This window comes from Octopus bimaculoides, chromosome 11 (genome assembly GCF_046866305.1).
Source record: "Octopus bimaculoides isolate indiv1 chromosome 11, ASM4686630v1, whole genome shotgun sequence".
Classification (NCBI taxonomy): Eukaryota; Metazoa; Mollusca; class Cephalopoda; order Octopoda; family Octopodidae; genus Octopus; species Octopus bimaculoides.
The window spans coordinates 16,826,067-16,845,057 of NC_142938.1; the positions used below are offsets into that span (position 1 = coordinate 16,826,067).

General features: G+C 34.9%; 1 protein-coding gene across 1 annotated transcript in view; it reads left to right on the forward strand.

The window, feature by feature from the left end:
* The window catches only part of LOC106875618 (uncharacterized), a 32,834-nt gene extending 29,296 nt beyond the window's left edge, over positions 1 to 3,538 (forward strand). Inside the window, exons 7-8 of the mRNA XM_089359531.1 lie at positions 1,491 to 2,306; positions 3,013 to 3,538. Coding sequence (XP_089215657.1) covers positions 1,491 to 2,306; positions 3,013 to 3,072 — 876 coding nt within the window. The 3' untranslated portion in view covers positions 3,073 to 3,538. The remainder of the gene's footprint in view (positions 1 to 1,490; positions 2,307 to 3,012) is intronic.
* The last annotated feature ends 15,453 nt before the right edge of the window (positions 3,539 to 18,991 follow it).

Genomic DNA, 18,991 nt, shown 5'->3' on the forward strand with positions numbered 1-18,991 from the left:
CAAGGCGACTATTTGGAAGGAGATGATATTAAAACTTAGGTAGGCGCAGGAGTGGCTGTGTAGTAAGTAGCATGCTTACTAACCACTTGGTTCCGGGTCCAGTCCCACTGTGTGGCACCTTGGGCAAGTGTTCTCTGCTATAGCCTCGGGCCGACCGAAGCCTTGTGAGTGGATTTCGTAGACGGAACGGAAACTGAAAGAAGCTTGTCGTGTGTGTGTGTGTGTGTGTGTGTGTGTGTGTGTGTGTGTGTGTGTGTGTGTGTGTGTGTGTGTGTGTGTGTGTTTGTCCCGCAACCATCGCTAGACAACCGATGCTGGTGTGTGTTTACGTCCCTGTAACTTTGTGGTTCGGCAAAAGTGAACGATAGAATAAGTACTAGGCTTACAAAGAATAAGTACAGTGCTCCAGCATGGCCGCAGTCAAATGACTGAAACAAATAAAAGAAAATAAGTTTTTTTTTTTTATCAAGCATATCTACTCCGGGAACCTTCTGATACCACCTCATAACTACCTATTCATTTCCCTCTTAATTTAACCTTTTATTCCATGGCCTATCATTTTCATTAAGTATCTACTGTCTATCTACATGTTCATTCGCTTCTCTATCTAGCCTTTTATTCATCGGCTTATTCTTTCTAGTATCTACCATCCATCTACCTAGTCATTCTTCTCTTTATCTAACCCGTCATTCATCGATCTATTTCTTTAATTAACTATTTGATACCTACCTGCCAACATACGTACTCACCTGCTCATCTTCCTCTTCATCGAGCTCTTTATTCACTGTACCATCTTTATAATTAACTATTCTAACTCTCGGCTATTGGCGCAACTATGTTGTGCTTAAGAAGCTTATTTCAGTCGCGTGGTTTGATTCCATTGTGCTGAACCTTGGGCAAGTGCCAACTCCTATACTTTCCAATTGATCAGTAATTAATAACTCTTACTGGACTTTACGGTTCAATACTAGACTTGTTTTTTAATTGTTGTTGCTGTTTAATCCCCATGTCGCCCCTAATTGAACAGACCCATGATCAAATGAGCATTCCATCCTTGATACCCCGTCCTTTTTCGAATATAGTCTACCCTCAGGCTACATTATCCAAAGCGTTCTTTTTAAGACAGTATACTGTGGTTAGTTTGAAGATTTAGCTGTTATTCTAAAGTCGAACGACCGTGTCGAACGACCGTGTCGAACGACCGTGTCGAACGACCGTGTCGAACGACCGTGTCGAACGACCGTGTCGAACGACCGTGTCGAACGACCATGTCGAACGACCATGTCGAACGACCATGTCGAACGACCATGTCGAACGACCATGTCGAACGACTTTTTCACTGGTTCTGAGTAATTCTGAGAAAGGGACTCGAACCCTCAGTTCTTTTCTCTCATACCCTCGAGCAGCTTTATCTTTCATTGTGTTTGTATCCAGTCATGAATTTCGTTGAAACAGATTCAATTAACGCTTGAATTATCATTTGCTGACAGGTTTCCACAGCTCAGCAGCCAGTTGATAACGACCCTCGTGCACCAGATTTCAACGAGAACTCTGTCGTTGCGGAGGACGACTCAAAGGAAGACAATGAAAATTTCCAGTACGAAACCGACTTGCAAAGAACATCTTTCGGTGAGAAGAACTTCTCAAATGGCTTTCCAGTTCTACCGATTAAGAAAGAGAAGCCCGTTAGAGTTGCACAACGTCCAGATCTTTCGGGAACACAGGATGAGAAACACATCATATCGATAAAACACGAATTGCAGGATGACGATCAACTAGCAGACACGCAGTTGGATTCAGAAAGGAACACTTCCGTAAAAATTATCAAAATCCATAAACCGATTGGTACCTCCCCTCCGAATACGGAAAAAGATCGAGAGGACAGAGACTGGGTCGGTGTTGGTCACGCAAAGCAGGTGGTAACATCTGCCAGCAAAACTGTTTCCGGTAAATCCTCAAAAGAAATTCCTTCTCCAGTAACTGGTCAAAACATAAAGGAAAGTCACAAGAGGGGCAAGGAAGTTGGTTTACCACTTCAGTTGCCAATATATTCTCATCGTAGACTCGTTCCCAGAAGGACGAATCGTACCAAAGAGATTCTTTCAAGCAAAAACATCTCATTACAATCTGCAGCTAAGAACACAGCTAATATGGAAGACAAAGTCCACCGAACTCGTCAGCAGATGTTTAAGGAACGTCGTTTGATAAGCCATCGACGTAAACCTGTGATGAACATTCCTAAAACAGAAGCGGCCGAAACAGTAACACAAATGGCTAGCAAGGATCAAGATAGCAACAACGACGAGGTAAGAAAAAAATCAATTAACGTTATTATTATTATTATTATTATCATCATCATCATCATCATCATCATCATCATCATTATTATTATTATTATTATTTAGTAGTTTTATTTTTATTTATTGTTATTATTATTATTATTATTATTAAAGCGGCGAGCTGGCGAAACCGTTAGCACGCCGGGCAAAATGCTTAGCAGTATTTCGTCCGTCTTTATGTTCTGAGTTCAAATTCCGCCGAGGTCGACTTTGCTTTCCATCCTTTCGCGGTTGATAAATTAAGTACCAGTTGCGTACTGGGATCGATCTAATCAACTGGCCCCCTCCCTTCAAAACTTCAGGCCTTGTGCCTAGAGTAGAAAAGATTATTATTATTATTATTATTATTATTATTATTATTATTATTATTAAAGCGGCGAGCTGGCGGAACCGTTAGTGCGCCGGGCGAAATGCTTAGCGGTATTTCGTCCGTCTTTACGTTCTGAGTTCAAATTCTGCCGAGGTCGACTTTGCCTTTCATCCTTCGGTGTCGATAAAATAAGTACCAGTTGTGTACTGGGGCCGATCTAATCGACTAGTTCCCTTCCACCAAATTTCAGGCCTTGTGCTTTAATAGAAAGGATTATTATTATTATTATTATTATTATTATTATTAGTTGTTGCTGTTATAACTTATACTTCTTTTTTCTCTTCTTTTTATTTTTTTTTTCAGAAAGCGTTGATGTCCCTTGTATCTCATCTCAACACGAACAGCAAACAACACAAACAGTAAACGTGCAAGACAAATGGAATGTCAGAATACAAGAATGAATGAATCAACACACATTCACATTCACACAAACACATGTGCACGCGCGCATTCACTCACACACTCACACACATCCTAATAATAGTTTCTGTCCAATATTGCACAAGGCCACGAAGTTTTGGGGGAGAGGAATTATAGTCGACTGAACTGATTCCTAAACTTTTACTGATTGGTACTTTACTTTATCGACTTCCACGCTCGAAAAGATAAAAGCACAGCCCAAGCACTGAAATTTAAATTTCCTCACTCCAGGGACGATGAAATATATACCAGTCAAATACTTAGATTTGTCTTTTAGTCATCAAGAGGTTGAAAAAAATAAAGACACCAGTCAACGTGAGACTTGGATTTCATACCTGCGCGAGAAAGAGATCGATAAAATAGCAATCAAGGCCTTTATCTCGATATAATAGGTTTTTCGCTTCCCAACAACCACCACGAAAATGGACAGCCTCGTATTTATGCTAGAAATTATTATTATTATTATTATTATTATTATTATTATTATTATTATTATTATTATTATTATTATTATTATTATTATTATTATTATAGACACTTGGTTCGATTCCCATAGATGATTCTGTCCATTTTCTTTTTTTTTTTTATGGTGGGGGAATTGACAGAGAATCGCTAGAAAGTCGGAAGTGCTGTGTGGCATTTATTCCATGTCTTTACGTTTCGAGTTCTAATCCTGCCGTGGTCAACTTTACTTTCTATCCTTCCAAGGTTGATAAGATAAAGTCCCAGTCAAGTACTGGGATTTATTCAGTCGACGAACCCTACCCGAAAAATTTCTGGCCTTATGCTTAAGTTAGAAGCGATTATTATTATTACTATTATTATTATTATTATTATTATTATTATTATTATTATTATTATTATTATTATTATTATACAAAAACACCCATTATATATATATACGTGCACACGCATATATAACTAATATATCGAATGAATGCTCAAATAAACAAGAAAACAAGCAAGTAAACCAAACAAACAAAATATCCAAAAAATATTAATAGACAACTTTATTTTATTCTTTATTTTTAATTTATTTTATTTCATTTTTTTTTTTTAATCTACTAATCGCAGGATTTAACTTAATGAGATTAGCTTTTTGAGTTATGATTGTCATATTTGTCCTCGATCTTAATCTAAATTATGGATAGAGAAAGAAAAGAAAAATCAAAGCAATCGGACAAATAGTAAATAGGTTTGAATGGTAGACTTAATGCGTCACCCGGTTTAACTCCACAAACATCATCTGACTAATGGATGCTTCTAGCAGAGTCCACTCGGTTATAAGCATTCGGTCCAGGTCTCTGATGGCTAAGGACGATTATTTCCCTTCCTCTCACCAGTCATGTAGACCACGGAAATATCTCTTTGTCCCCTGAGAAATAACTCATTGAAAATTTGTACTAATGCATTGGTTTTCTTGATGCTATCGTTGTTGGGCTTTGGTCTGTCACAAGGGGATGTCAGTATCAAAATCTGTTGACTGTTCCGCAATACCAACAACGGAACACAATCAGTTTTTGTTTTTTCTTTTTCTTTTCTTTTTCTCATTTTCCTTTCTCGATTGATATTATTTTTCTATTGTTGTTATTATTGCTGCTGTTTCCTATTTTTCATCTTATTCACCCAAGTGATGCTCATACGAAAACACATACACACACATATATATAGAGAGAGAGACACGCATACGCACGCGCGCATGCAGACGCATATTTACACATGGTTACACACAAACACAAATCCATACACACATGAATATATGTACATACATACATACATACGCATACATCCATGTGTGAATATATAAACTCATACACATACAGAGGCTTATGTGCCGCTACACAAACAATTATCATAAGATTTAAAGCTCATAATCATGTGTGCGTATAAGTCTCTATGTATATGTGTGTGTGCGTGCATATATGTGCGTGTGTGAGTATATATATATATATATATATATATATATATATATATATATATATATATATATATGTACGTACGTCTGTATGTTTATGTCATGGGTTTCAGTTGCTTATTAATGTTTTTTTCTTTCTTTATATTTGCAACACAAATTTGCTTTGTTTATTTTATATACATTAATACACACATATTGTATATATTAGACAATTATGTATGCGTGTATATACACACACATATATATAATATAGATACATTCATACATGTATGCATACATACATATAATCAATTTTATAAATGTATATACGAACAAAATTAGAATACTCAATACGTATAGAAGTATGATATATATATATATATATATATATATATATATATATATATATATACATACATATGTATGTATGTATGTATGTATAAAACATGATACAATCCGTTTGTGTCAAAAATCGTAACTAAGTTTCGCGTTTAGCTTATGCTAAGCATCATCAGACATACTCAACTAGTTCGTAAAATAGACTTAGGTATATTGCCGTTTTGTTGTTTCAGGTGTAAAATTATTCTAAGGAACATAACTCGTTGTACATAAATATTGTTACGTATTAGTTATTTCCCTTGGAAATTAAAAATATGTCAAGGTGAATAACTTAAATTAGTAACTAAGGATGTGGGAAAGTTGGGGACGGCCAAATGAAAATTAATATGAAAGAGTGTTGGAAATATAAGGTCTCAAGGAATTATTATTATTATTAGAAAGTGTAGTGAAGAAACAGAGAGAATGTGAGTGATCCCGTAATAAAATACTCTTCTTTTTGTCTTTCTTTCTTTTTTCTTGTTTTGCTTTTCAGAAATGAGCTAGAAAAGTTATTTCAAAATATCGGTGTATTGTTAAAAACTATATAAGTATCAGTTAGTGTGTTCAGAATGGAAAAAGATAATAGAGTGAATGTGTAACTGTTCCTGGTAAATAGTTAAGTATTTACCTGAAGCAATAATGCATAACTTAGATTTATATTTTCAGTATTCTATTATAATTTTCAGTATTTATTATAAGGCGGAGAGCTGGCAGAATCGATAGCACGCTGGGCAAAATGCTTAGCGGTGTTTCGCTTGTCTGAATTCAAATTCCACCGAGGTTAACTTTGCCTTTCATCCTTTCAGGGTCGAATTCTGGGATCGATGTAATCGACTTACCCTAGCTCCGAACTTGCTGGTCTTGTGTCAAAAATGTAGAACCATTGTTTATTATAATACTCTCTTTTTATCTTATATTTTCAACGCTTTAACTTCCCATTCTCATTTCCATCTAGCAATTCCTTTTTTCCCCTTCCTTAGTTATATTTCAAATCCTTTATCTTTCATATTTATAAACACCTAAAAGAAATAGTTTAGCCCGGCAATAGTTATATACGAGTTATGTCCCTTATAAAATTTTAACACCCTTTACGCTACAGCAGAAGCGCCTAAATTTGTCGCAAATATTTTAGGAATTGGCAGTTTGCTGTTTAATGAGGGTTTGGCATAAACTAAACATAAAAGTTACGATATATAGTCACTAATAAACTATATCTTATATAATATACATATGCAACCATACATACATACACATACATATACATATATATATATATATATATATATATATATATATATAAGCAATGTTAATTCTCTAAATGAAGTATTAACAGTAACTGCACGATAAAGTGTAGTATATTGCCACTTAAGTGTGGCTGACCCCTAGGGGTGGATGTTACTGTTGCTTTTAGCCCCAGGAGGACATCTCCTCCAGCTGGCTTATCGACAATAACCCTGAAATCCGGATCCGTTCGTGCTGCAGATCGTGGTGAGAGGGATAACTTCCCTTGGCAAACAGGACACAGTCGTGTGTCGATAAGCCAGCTGGAGGAGATGTCCTCCTGGGGCTAAAAGCAACAGTAACATCCACCCCTAGGGGTCAGCCACACTTAAGTGGCAATATACTACACTTTATATATATACACATGCTTACTTTTTAGTTATCAATCCATTCTCTTGCAAAATGATTTATCTTATTGTTGTTAGAGAGCTGAGTACAGAAGTGGGGGGAAATGCAGACAATATTTTCTTCTGCCTTTTTTTTTTTTTTTTTTTTACAATCTAGTACCTTTGTTAACGAACCAGCTGAGGCGTAATAAAGTACCAGTCAAATGAACGACAGCATCCCCCTTGTACCCTGTGTCTAACCTAGAAATCATGTTTATTATTATTATTATTACTATTAATATTATACAAAGGCGACGAGCTGGCAGAATCGTTAGCATGCGGGACGAAATGCTTAGTAGTATTTCGCCTGTCGCTACGTTCTGAGTTCAAATTCCACCAAGGTCGACTTTGCTTTTCATTCTTTTGGGGGTTGATAAATTAAGTATCAGTGAAACACTGAGGTCGATTGATTGACTGGTCCCCTCCCCCAAAATTCCAGGCCTTGTGCCTATAGTAGAAAGGATTATTATTGTTAGTAGTATTATTATTGGGGCTTTTGTTGATGTTTTTATGATTATTTATTTTTGTCATGTTTTTTTTTTTCAGGACAAAATATAGTGAGACAATCAATTTATTTTTGTTTGATAATATTTAAGGCTGTCGTTCTAGGTGATATACATGATCAAACAGACTGAAGTAAGGCTGGTCTTGCTCCATGTCAGCAAACTTACATGGTATAGTAAAATTGATAAAAAGTGTACAGTTGCCGAAGCACTAGACTTTCCATTCCTTACAGCACGTTGACTGTAGTCTTTTGGCTGATGTTACTAGTGTGTGTGTGTATGTGTGTTTGTGTGTGTGTATGTGTGTTTGTGCGTGTGTATATGCATACAGACATATCACATATGTATATAAATATAAATATATATTTACTATCGTATTAGTGTTGGATGCAACTAAACAAAAGTACTCAAACAGTCAATACAATCATGTAGAGTGTATTCTAAGCTGAATCTGATTGAATTTTGTACTCAAGTTTCACGTTTGGAAATATCTATCTCAATGTTGAAATCTATTTTATGCAAGGGAAATTGAATTCCGTAAAATGAGACAAAAGTAGTACCATGCCCACTTGTAAGACACTGCTAGAGTTTTTAAATTAGATAAGAATAACTTATAGATAAGTATATAATCTATTTAAAAGAAGGCACTTCAACAACAAAAAGAAAGTGAGGACTTAATCGTTGTGGGGTAAGTGTATGTAGATCAGTAATAAATATTAACAAATATTTAAAAGGGAGCTAATCAGAGCAGGAGTATTGAAATTGGGGTTGTAATATGATTAGCGATGATTTCACTATTGTAAGTAAAACAAGGCTAAAGAATACTTAGGGACTTTGTAATAAGTAGGAAAGAAAATATTGAACATCATTTAGTACTCGAGTTCTGATGCTCGTATTGTAAAGGGAGATCATCCTTTCTAGCTACATCCTAAATCATGGCAAGAAGTTCGAATTTTAAATTTAAGGATAATGAAGATAAAATATACATTATCTTTTACTTCTTTCAGCTGTTGGACTGCAGCCATGCTGGGTCTACACCTTGAAGGGTTTCAATCGAACAAATTGATCCCAATACTTTTATTGTTTTTGCATGTTTAAAGCCTGGTGCGTATTCTATCAATTACTTAGACCAAATTGCTAGTTATGGAGTCGTAAACATCAGTTGTCAGGTGGTAGTGGAGGACAAACAAACACACACCACAAACAAATGCACACACACATAAAGTATACATAGTGCATTCATGTCTTCAGGATAAGACGTTTGCTTCCCAGTCAAATAGATCCAGGCTCAGTTACACTGCATGGCACCTTGGGCAAGTATCTTCGATTATAGCACCAGATCACTTACATGGATTTAGTACACGGACATTGAAGGAAGCCCATTGAATATTAGGGATGTATATATGTATGTATGTACGTGTGTGTGTATGTGTATAAATCTATGCATACTTTATGTGTGTGTGTATGTGTATAAATCTATGCATACTTTATGTGTGTGTGCATTTGTTTGTGGTGTGTGTTTGTTTGTCCTCCACTACCACCTGACAACTGATGTTTACGACTCCATAACTAGCAATTTGGTCTAAGTAATTGATAGAATACGCACCAGGCTTTAAACATGCAAAAACAATAAAAGTATTGGGATCAATTTGTTCGATTGAAACCCTTCAAGGTGTAGACCCAGCATGGCTGCAGTCCAACAGCTGAAAGAAGTAAAAGATAATGTATATTCTATCTTCATTATCCTTAAATTTAAAATTCGAACTTCTTGCCGTACCATGATTTAGGATGTAGCTAGAAAGGATGATCTCCCTTTACAATACGAGCATCAGAACTCGAGTACTAAATACTCCTGCTCTTATTAACTCTCTAGATTCTTAGTTATTTATTACCTAGTTATTAATCACTAACACTACCTACTCTTCTCCAAATTGATATCATTTTGTTTCCCTTATTTTTTTGCTTAAAAGATTATGTAATCATTTATTTGTTGATTCATTTCTTTATAATTCATGTGCATTTCATTCTAACCCTATAGAGTTAGAGTTGTTTTATAGGGGTATGTGTTACAGAATCACTATCTCACTTGAAAAATTCCATTCTCACTGCTGTAAATTTAAGACACAAATTTAGAGCTATTCAACTGATAGAAAAATGTACTTGAGCAGCACCTCAGAATGATTTAGTATAATATATATACACACACATGCACATGTACCTATACATATATATATATATATATATATATATATATATATATATATATATATATATATATATATATATACATATATATATATACATATATATATATATATATATATATATATATATATATATATATATATATATATATATATATATATATATATATATATATATATATATATATATAGAGAGAGAGAGAGAGAGAGAGAGAGAGAGAGAGAGAGAGAGAGAGATACAAATTATACACAAACACACACACATATATATATATAGATATATGTATATATATATATATGTGTGTGTATATGTAATATAATATATATATGTATATGTACATATATATATATATATATATATATATATATATATATATATATATATGTATGCATATGTATATATACATATATGATATGTATATATGTATGTATATGTATATATATATATGTTATATATATGTATGTATATATATATATATATATGTGTGTGTGTGTGTATGTATATGTATATATATGAGTGTGTGTGTGTGTACATATACATATATAGTATCTATGTATGTGTGCATGGGTGTCCCCATATATATATGTGTGTGTGCATGTGTGTCCCCATATATATATGTGTGTGTATGTATATATATATATATATATATATATATATATATATATATATAGTTAGATAGATAGATAGACATAGATATAGATATATACATGCACACAGACACATGCGTACACATATATATATGTGTATATATGAAAATACAATTATTTTTATTATTATTATTACTATTATTATTAATAACTATTTGTTGCAATAAAAGAATGACTAGTAATGTAATGTCCTTCAAAATGCCCTTGCGGCAATTAGTGAAATCACTAAACCAACCATTATTACTCTTATATATGATATATAATATATTATTATTATTACTATTATTTATATTTTTGTTATGATTGTTATACTCTTGTATACCTTAGATACTATTTTGTAATTTTAACAGTCTTGTATTAAAAAGAAATATTTTAAAACAAATATTTTGACTTCTTATTTATTTCTCTTATATATATACAGGGTCAAAAGTCACCCAACAGTAAATCAAAATTCCATAAATACTATCTGTAATTCTGTATTGACTTGAATGGGAAAATGTGTTGTACAAAAAGGACTTCAGTTTGAACAATTTTCATGATGCTTTGTATTTAGATGCTTTTATTAAATTCATTCAGTTGCTAAACATAAATAGATCTTGGAATTAAATGGTTTTTATTTACTGTCAGGTGACTTTTGGCCAACCCTGTATATACCATTGCTATTATGCAAAGGTGTTGTAAAGTCCAAAACATTGCTTTTTCAGAAAACAACAAAATAGTTTCACCATTCCATAGCAAAACTACACTTCGGCAATTTTTGATATCCTGGCATCTGAAGCAGCTGGAGATACGATAGTTTGATGAAAAGAACTGGCTATTGCAAGCAAAAATAATATTGCAAAAAACACATTTGGCCAAATTTGGACATACAACAGTTTAACATAATAGTAACGATATATATAACAGATAAGGAAATAATTTATTCTCAAACGCAGAATAATACTGAGAGAAAAGCAGGAACAGGATAAAATATCCATATTTTGCAGAAAAATTTGTCAGCGGCCAGCCATGAGACTCGAACACACATCCCTGTGATTACCAGTCAAGTACTTTACCATTAAGCTAAACTGTCCACTGACAAATTAATCTGCAGTTTTACATTTATCATAATTTGAATTCAACATACAGCATCTTATAAAACTAGATTTAAATTTAATTTTGTGTGTTTCACGACCGATCTTTATTCCATTTATTTAATTATTTACCATTCAATGTCAACATTTCTGTGCCCAACTCTATCCAGTGACTGATCCGTTGGATGTCTGACGTTTGGCACTTCCTCAGGAATGGCTTCCATCAGAACAAATTACGAAAAAAAAACACAATTAACACAATTAACGATCATAACAGATTATTAAAATACTTGACTATACCTCTGCCAAGGCAGCATGGCGGAGGTATAGTCAAGTATTTTAATAATCTGTTATGATCGTTAATTGTGTTAATTGTGTTTTTTCGTAATTTGTTCTGATAGAAGCCATTCCTGAGGAAGTGCCAAACGTCAGACATCCAACGGATCAGTCGCTGGATAGAGTTGGGCACAGAAATGTTGACATCGAATGGTAAAAAATTAAATAAATGGAATAAAGATTGGTCGTGTTGAAAGTTTCTACCTTTTTAAACATACAAATTTAAAACCTTGGAAATATAAACAATGAGAACGACCCTTAAGGAATCTAATTAATGATCCTTTGGGGTGAAGTCTTATGCTATATTGGTAACGATTGTGAAATTTACTGGAAAATTATATATCATCGTTTAAACGTCCACCTTCCATGCTAGCATGGGTTGGACGATTTGACTGAGGACTGGTGAAACCGGATGGCAACACCAGGCTCCAATCTAATTTGGCAGAGTTTCTACAGCTGGATGCCCTTCCTAACGCCAACCACTCAGAGAGTGTAGTGGGTGCTTTTACGTGTCACCTGCACGAAAACGGCCACGCTCGAAATGGTGTCTTTTATGTGCCACCCGCACTCGCTCGAAAACCCTACTATATATATATATATATATATATATATATTAAGTGTATCTGTACAGATTTTCTATAGTATTTAGAGCTACCACTGGAAATTACAGTGTTTTGTATATGAATATGTCTATGAAAAACAGGTAATAAGTTTTCCATGCAATATTTCAGGAGTTGTTGCTCCTTCAACACCACATCCAACTCATTAACTATCCCTGAATACATTGCTTATATAGCCACTAAGTTAATCGCTGTATCACTATGGCATAGACCAGTGGTTCCCAAAGTGGGCAATATTGCCCCCCTGGGGGGGGGGAAGTTCCATGGGGTTGTTGAAGGAAAGTGAGGCGATAATGGGGTACAATTCATGTAAAAATTGGAGTGATAATGGGGGTAGCCATTCATGTCAAAACAACAAAATAACGGTTTCATTAGTTTAAGTCTTATTTGTGAAATACAGTTGCTTTGAATTTGCTTCAGAAAGAGGTCTATGTTTATGATGGTTAGTTGGGGTGGGGGCGCTAGGAATGTGGCCTGAGTGTCAAGGGGGTGGGAACCACTGGCATAGACTAATTTTACATATTAAACACATTGATGGCAACTGGTAAATACATATTGTTGGCAGGGACACTGTATTTCGTTTGCACCCATAATATACTCCCATGTATATTAAAGTAGGACACAGGATTGATTTATAAACCGTTAATCTACTGGTTGCATCTGTAGTGTGATGTTATGTGTTGATGAATACTTAAACAATTGAATATAGGATTACCAAGTCATGCCTGTATATTCATGCATGCTAATATACGAGCATCAACTGCGTTACAGGAGCATTGCACTCTTAGAAATCTTAGTGAAACGTGAAGTTTCATAATGTGACATGTATTTTGATACTGACATCCATGTTGCATGGAAACCAATGACCATGAAAATCAATGGAGAAATGTGCTCTGCATTAAGAAACTCTGTGTTAATGTAAGATTTTCATTAGCCCAATGTTCATATTAAGATGGTATATGCCTCACAACATGGATCTAGATGGGTTCTGAGTTGTAGAGTGGTGGTTCGTCTCTAAATTAGTTATATACATATATATTATATATTAGGAAACCTGGTATATTATTATACTGATTTTTGCCTGTAAGGTTGGAATGAATTTGTTATTCCCTAATATTATTACTATATATATATATGTGTGTGTGTGTGTATGTATATGTATATGTATATGTATATATATATATATATATATATATATATATATATATATATATATATATATATATATATATATATATTTATACACACACACACAATTTGATGTAGGTATGTATGAATGCATATATATATATATATATATATATGCACACATGTACTATATACGTCAATGTATTGGCCAACATGACAGAACATGTCTAGTGACCATCCTAGGTTTCTCACATTACAATGATTTGTACTCATACAGCCTCTTAAGAAACCACATTCGCACGCATGCACGCACATATTTTTAATGCTAATTTCTAATATAGCTCTATGCTTTAATTATTTATCCCCTGTATTTATAACATCCTTACAGGTGAAATAATGATAATAATAATAATATACGTCACACTGATAAATCAATACATTATATTATGATGTCGTAATTACTGTTGCTGCTGATTCGTAGCATATTCTTTGCTGTTGTTGTTGTTGTTGTTACCTTGTGCACGTAAGTGTAAGCAGGGTATTGTAGTCGCTCGTCTTTGTCTGTGTGTTTTCAAAATTACTGGATAATGGCTGAACGGATTTTCACCAAATTTGGCAGAAATACTCATTAAGTGAGTGGCTTGAAACTCATTAAATTTTGACGGATGGGTGAATCAAAATTTTTGATTTTCTTTGTTTCATAAGCATAAACGATAAGCAGGGGGAAATAACTCTTGATGTCATTTTGTTGAAATATGAATTTGAGAATATCTATATATAAAACTAGCAATGTTAATTCTCTAAACGAGGTATTAACAGTAACTGCACGATAAACTGAAGTATATTGCCACTTAAATGTGGCTGACCCCTAGGGGTGGATGTTACTGTTGCTTTTAGCCCCAGGAGGACATCTCCTCTTTTACTCTTTTACTTGTTTCAGTCATTTGACTGTGGCCATGCTGGAACACCGCCTTTAGTCGAACTAATCGACCCCAGGACTTATTCTTTGGAAGCCTAGTACTTATTCTATCGGTCTCTTTTGCCGAACCGCTATGTTACAGGGACGTAAACACACCAGCATCGGTTGTCAAGCGATGTTGGGGGGATAAATACAGACACACAAACATACACACACACACACATATATATACATATATACGACGGGCTTCTTTCAGTTTCCGTCTACCAAATCCACTCACAAGGCTTTGGTTGGCCCGAGGCTATAGTAGAAGACACTTGCCCAAGATGCCACGCAGTGGGATTGAACACGGAACCATATATATATATATATATATATATATATATATATATATATATATATATATGCATTCATCATCATCATCATCATCGTTTAACGTCTGATAGCATGGAAAGCAGACGTTAAACGATGATGATGATGATGATGAATGCATATATATGTGTGTGTATATATATATATATATATATATATATATATATATATATATATTCACACACACACACACACACACATCACTCTTGCAGCCAGCTGGCTGAGTTAATATACATGTATAAAAGGACAGATGAGCTTAGTGTAGGTTCAACAACTAGCTAGCAATTGCACAGGCCCTCAGAAATTCCCGGTTAGTGCCTGGTGTGCTGGAAGGCACTTCTCAGCTAAAGCATGTATTTTGGAGAAGGTCACTCTGATATAAAGCCTGATATACGAGGAATGGCAATGGACGTTTTGAAGGATCATTTCCCTTCTAGAGAAGAGAGTTTTATTTTCTGTGCCAATTTACAGCAAAGATGAGCAAGGCAAGCAAAAGATTTAGTGAACAAATCAAAGGGAGACAATTTCATAATGGAGTAGAGGGGAGTAATTCATGTCTTTTGTTTCTCGTAGAATGAATACATAATTGTTGAAACTTGTTCATGTTCGATTTTTTAAAAAAAACTGCTGAAATTGAAGCAGTGTTTGTCTATTAGCAGTGAGCTTCATAATGCCGCCTAGCTATTGATTATTTTGTCTATATATAATTATAAGAAGAGCTGGCAACCGAATGGAGAGGATATCGCTGCTTCTTGGCAAATTGTCCAAGACATACAGAAAGATACAAAGACAATAGCCCCTGCATACGATCTGATAGAAAAAGAATCAGTAAAACAAATAAAGAATTTTTAGGCTTTAATGTTGTAGCCTATTCTGTTCACAGGAGATAGTATTCTAGCAATAAGAGTTACTATGTGGGAGTAAAAATTGTTACTATAGCTATGGATAGTTATTATGAAGGAGTACTTGTATATTTTGCTTCAAACTCACCTATGAGTGATAAGCTCAAGTGTGTGTGCGTGTGTGTGTGTGTGTGTGCATGTGTGTGTGTGTGCGAGTGTGAGTGTGTTTCCAGATGAGTTGAGGAGAGGGAAGATAAGGAGTAAGAGGAGGAGGAGGAGGAGGAGGAGAAGAAGAAGAAGAACAACAACAACAATTGTTATCCTCAAGGACAAAATGCTGGCATTTCTTCCAGCTTTTTATGGTCTGAGTTCAAATACCGCTGAGGTTAGCTTTGCCTTTCATCTTCCCATGGTCAATGCAATAAAGTAGCAGTCAAGTACTAGGTTCAACGTAATTGACTAAGTCCTCCCTTTAATAATGAAAATTTTTTAAAACTTGTTATTATTGTTGTTGGAGGTGCAATGGCCCAGTGGTTAGGGCTGCGGACTCGCGGTCATAGGATCGCGGTTTCGATTCCCAGACCGGGCGTTGTGAGTGTTTATTGAGCGAAAACACCTAAAGTTCCACGAGGCTCCGGCAGGGGATGGTGGCGAACCCTGCTGTACTCTTTCATCACAACTTTCTCTCACTCTTACTTCCTGTTTCTGTTGTGCCTGTAATTGAAAGGGTCAGCCTTGTCACACTGTGTCACGCTGAATATCCCCGAGAACTACGTTAAAGGTACACGTGTCTGTGGAGTGCTCAGCCACTTGCATGTTAATTTCACGAGCAGGCTGTTCCGTTGATCGGATCAACTGGAACCCTCGACGTCGAAGCGACGGAGTGTCAACAACAACAACAAATTCAGTCAGCTTTGCCTGTCATCAAGGTTGATAAAATAAGTCCCTATTGAACACTGGGGTCGCCTTAATCAACTTAATCTCTCCCCCTAAACCTACTGGCCTTGTACCAAAATTTGAAACCAAAATTCTTGTTGTTATTGTTGTTGTTGCTGGAGATTGGCAAGGGCAGTTCTTTGGCAAAATCAATAAGAGCTCTAGTATTTAGTTATGGCTCTTTATGTTCTGAGTTCAAATCCCACCATGGTTGAATTCGCCTTTTGTCCTTTGAAAGTCAATAAAATAAAGAATCAGTGGAATACCAGGACCATTTTAATTAATTAATTAACCCTTTCTTTCCTAATCTTAGAAAGGATTATTATTGTTTTTATTGCCAAGATTTATCTAATACTAGCACCGTATAAACTCAGAAAAATATAGGAGTACACACCATAATCGCTTCTAGTTTAGATATAAGACACGTAGTTTTGAGGGGAGGGGTTAGTCAATATCATCAATTCCATAACTTGTAGCTGTGTATGGTGGTGGGGGTGTTGCTTTCTCCTTGCCTTGACATTACGTGATAGTTGTAAGCAAATCATGTCCCTTGTTTCCAAACTTCCATGAAAACATGGTCATGGAGAAATATTACTTCACTCGAAAATAGGTGAGGGCTGGTGACAGGAAGTGTACCCACCCAGTGAGAGAAAAATAAATCTTCCTCAACACATTCTGTCCAGTTCATGTAAGCATGGAAAAGTGGAGATTAAATCAATAACGACAATGGTGGTGGTGGTGGTAGTGGTGATGATGGGTGAGGAGGAGTCAGTGGCAAACTTTTGGAATAGCTCCCATGAATAAAATGGTCTTTTTCAGCATTTTTTTGTTATTTTATAATGCTCTGATTTCTAAAGGTCATATAATTCAAATTAATTTTTTTTTTTTTTTTTTTTTTTCAGAAATCCAAGTCTTTCAAACTTCTTGACTCTCTTTCTCCAACTCCCTTCATTGTACCTTTGGGAATAACTGGTATAATTAAAATGATTTGGGGTTTTTTTTCAGTAATTTTTGTCATTTTATAAATAATGTACATTCTGAAACACTTATAATTCACATTTTTAAAAAAAGGAAAAAATTTCAAATATGCATGCCTTTCAAATTTTTTAGCCCCACCCCTTCTCCTCCCTCCACCCCTATATGACACAAAAGTTAAATGAATTTAAGCTATTACTGATGGCTGCTGGAGGCTGTGACTTACACAAGTGGTTGCATAAAAAATGAAATTGGAATTTTGAAGGGCAAACACTCTTACTTTTCCCTCCCTTATGGGGCAAACACTCTCTTACTTTTCCTTCCCTTTATCATAGCAACATTTGTTGCAGCACCTTTTCTAATAAAAACATTTATATTCCTATTTGTTTTCTTCTCTGTTTTCTAACCTGTTGACTATGAGAGGGTACTGAAAAGTTCCTGGCTTTTGTTAAAAGAAAATACAGGAGGATCAGTTAATTGTGATTTTATACAGCATATTTCCCTCTCAGATTTGCACACTTATTATAGCAATCCTTCAGTTTTTCTAAGCCCTGTAAAAGAACTCGGAAGGTTGAGCCTCCAGCTAGGCCTTTTGCGATACCCTTAAAGCCAGGAACTTTTCAGCACTCTCTCCCATTTCTTTCTTGGGGGTGCATGGAAATTGTCTCAAGAAATATTGGTTTCAAATTATTTACACAAGGCCAGCAAGTTTAAGGAATGGGATAAGTCGGCTACATTGACTCCAGTGCTCAACTGGTATTCATTTTATCAACCTTGAAAGGATGAAAGTCAGTTGACTACAGCAGAATTTGAACTCAGAACATAAAGACGGACAAAATGCCACTAAGCATTTTGCTTCTCAAGAAATATAGATACCCTCTAATGAAAGACAGCAGCTGATCACTAATATTTTAGTGCCTTGAAGTGAAGGGTGACTGAGCCACAGTTTTGTCTTGTCTGGGAAATGAAAAACAGTATGTAAAATTCAATTTGATAAGAATTATATCAATTTTTATTTGTTTTTGTCTGTACATTTTCAAAGTAAATATTTCTTTCCAGGGAGGTCGGGGAAGATCATTACTTTCTTGTCCATGAGTTGAAATATCTTAGTGGGAAAAAAAGCAACATTGCCATGATTTGTTCAATTTTGCCATCAACACAAACACATTATAATTATGGAGTAAAAAAATTAATAAGGACAGATAATATGGTTCAATATGATATTTTTAGTAGCTCCAGCAACCATGAGCAACTTTATAAATTCATTTAATTTTTGAATCATATAGAAAAAGAGAAATGTTTTTTTACAGAATGGCAAAAGTGAGAGGTAAAATGAAAAAAAAAACGAGGAAAGAGATGAAAAACAG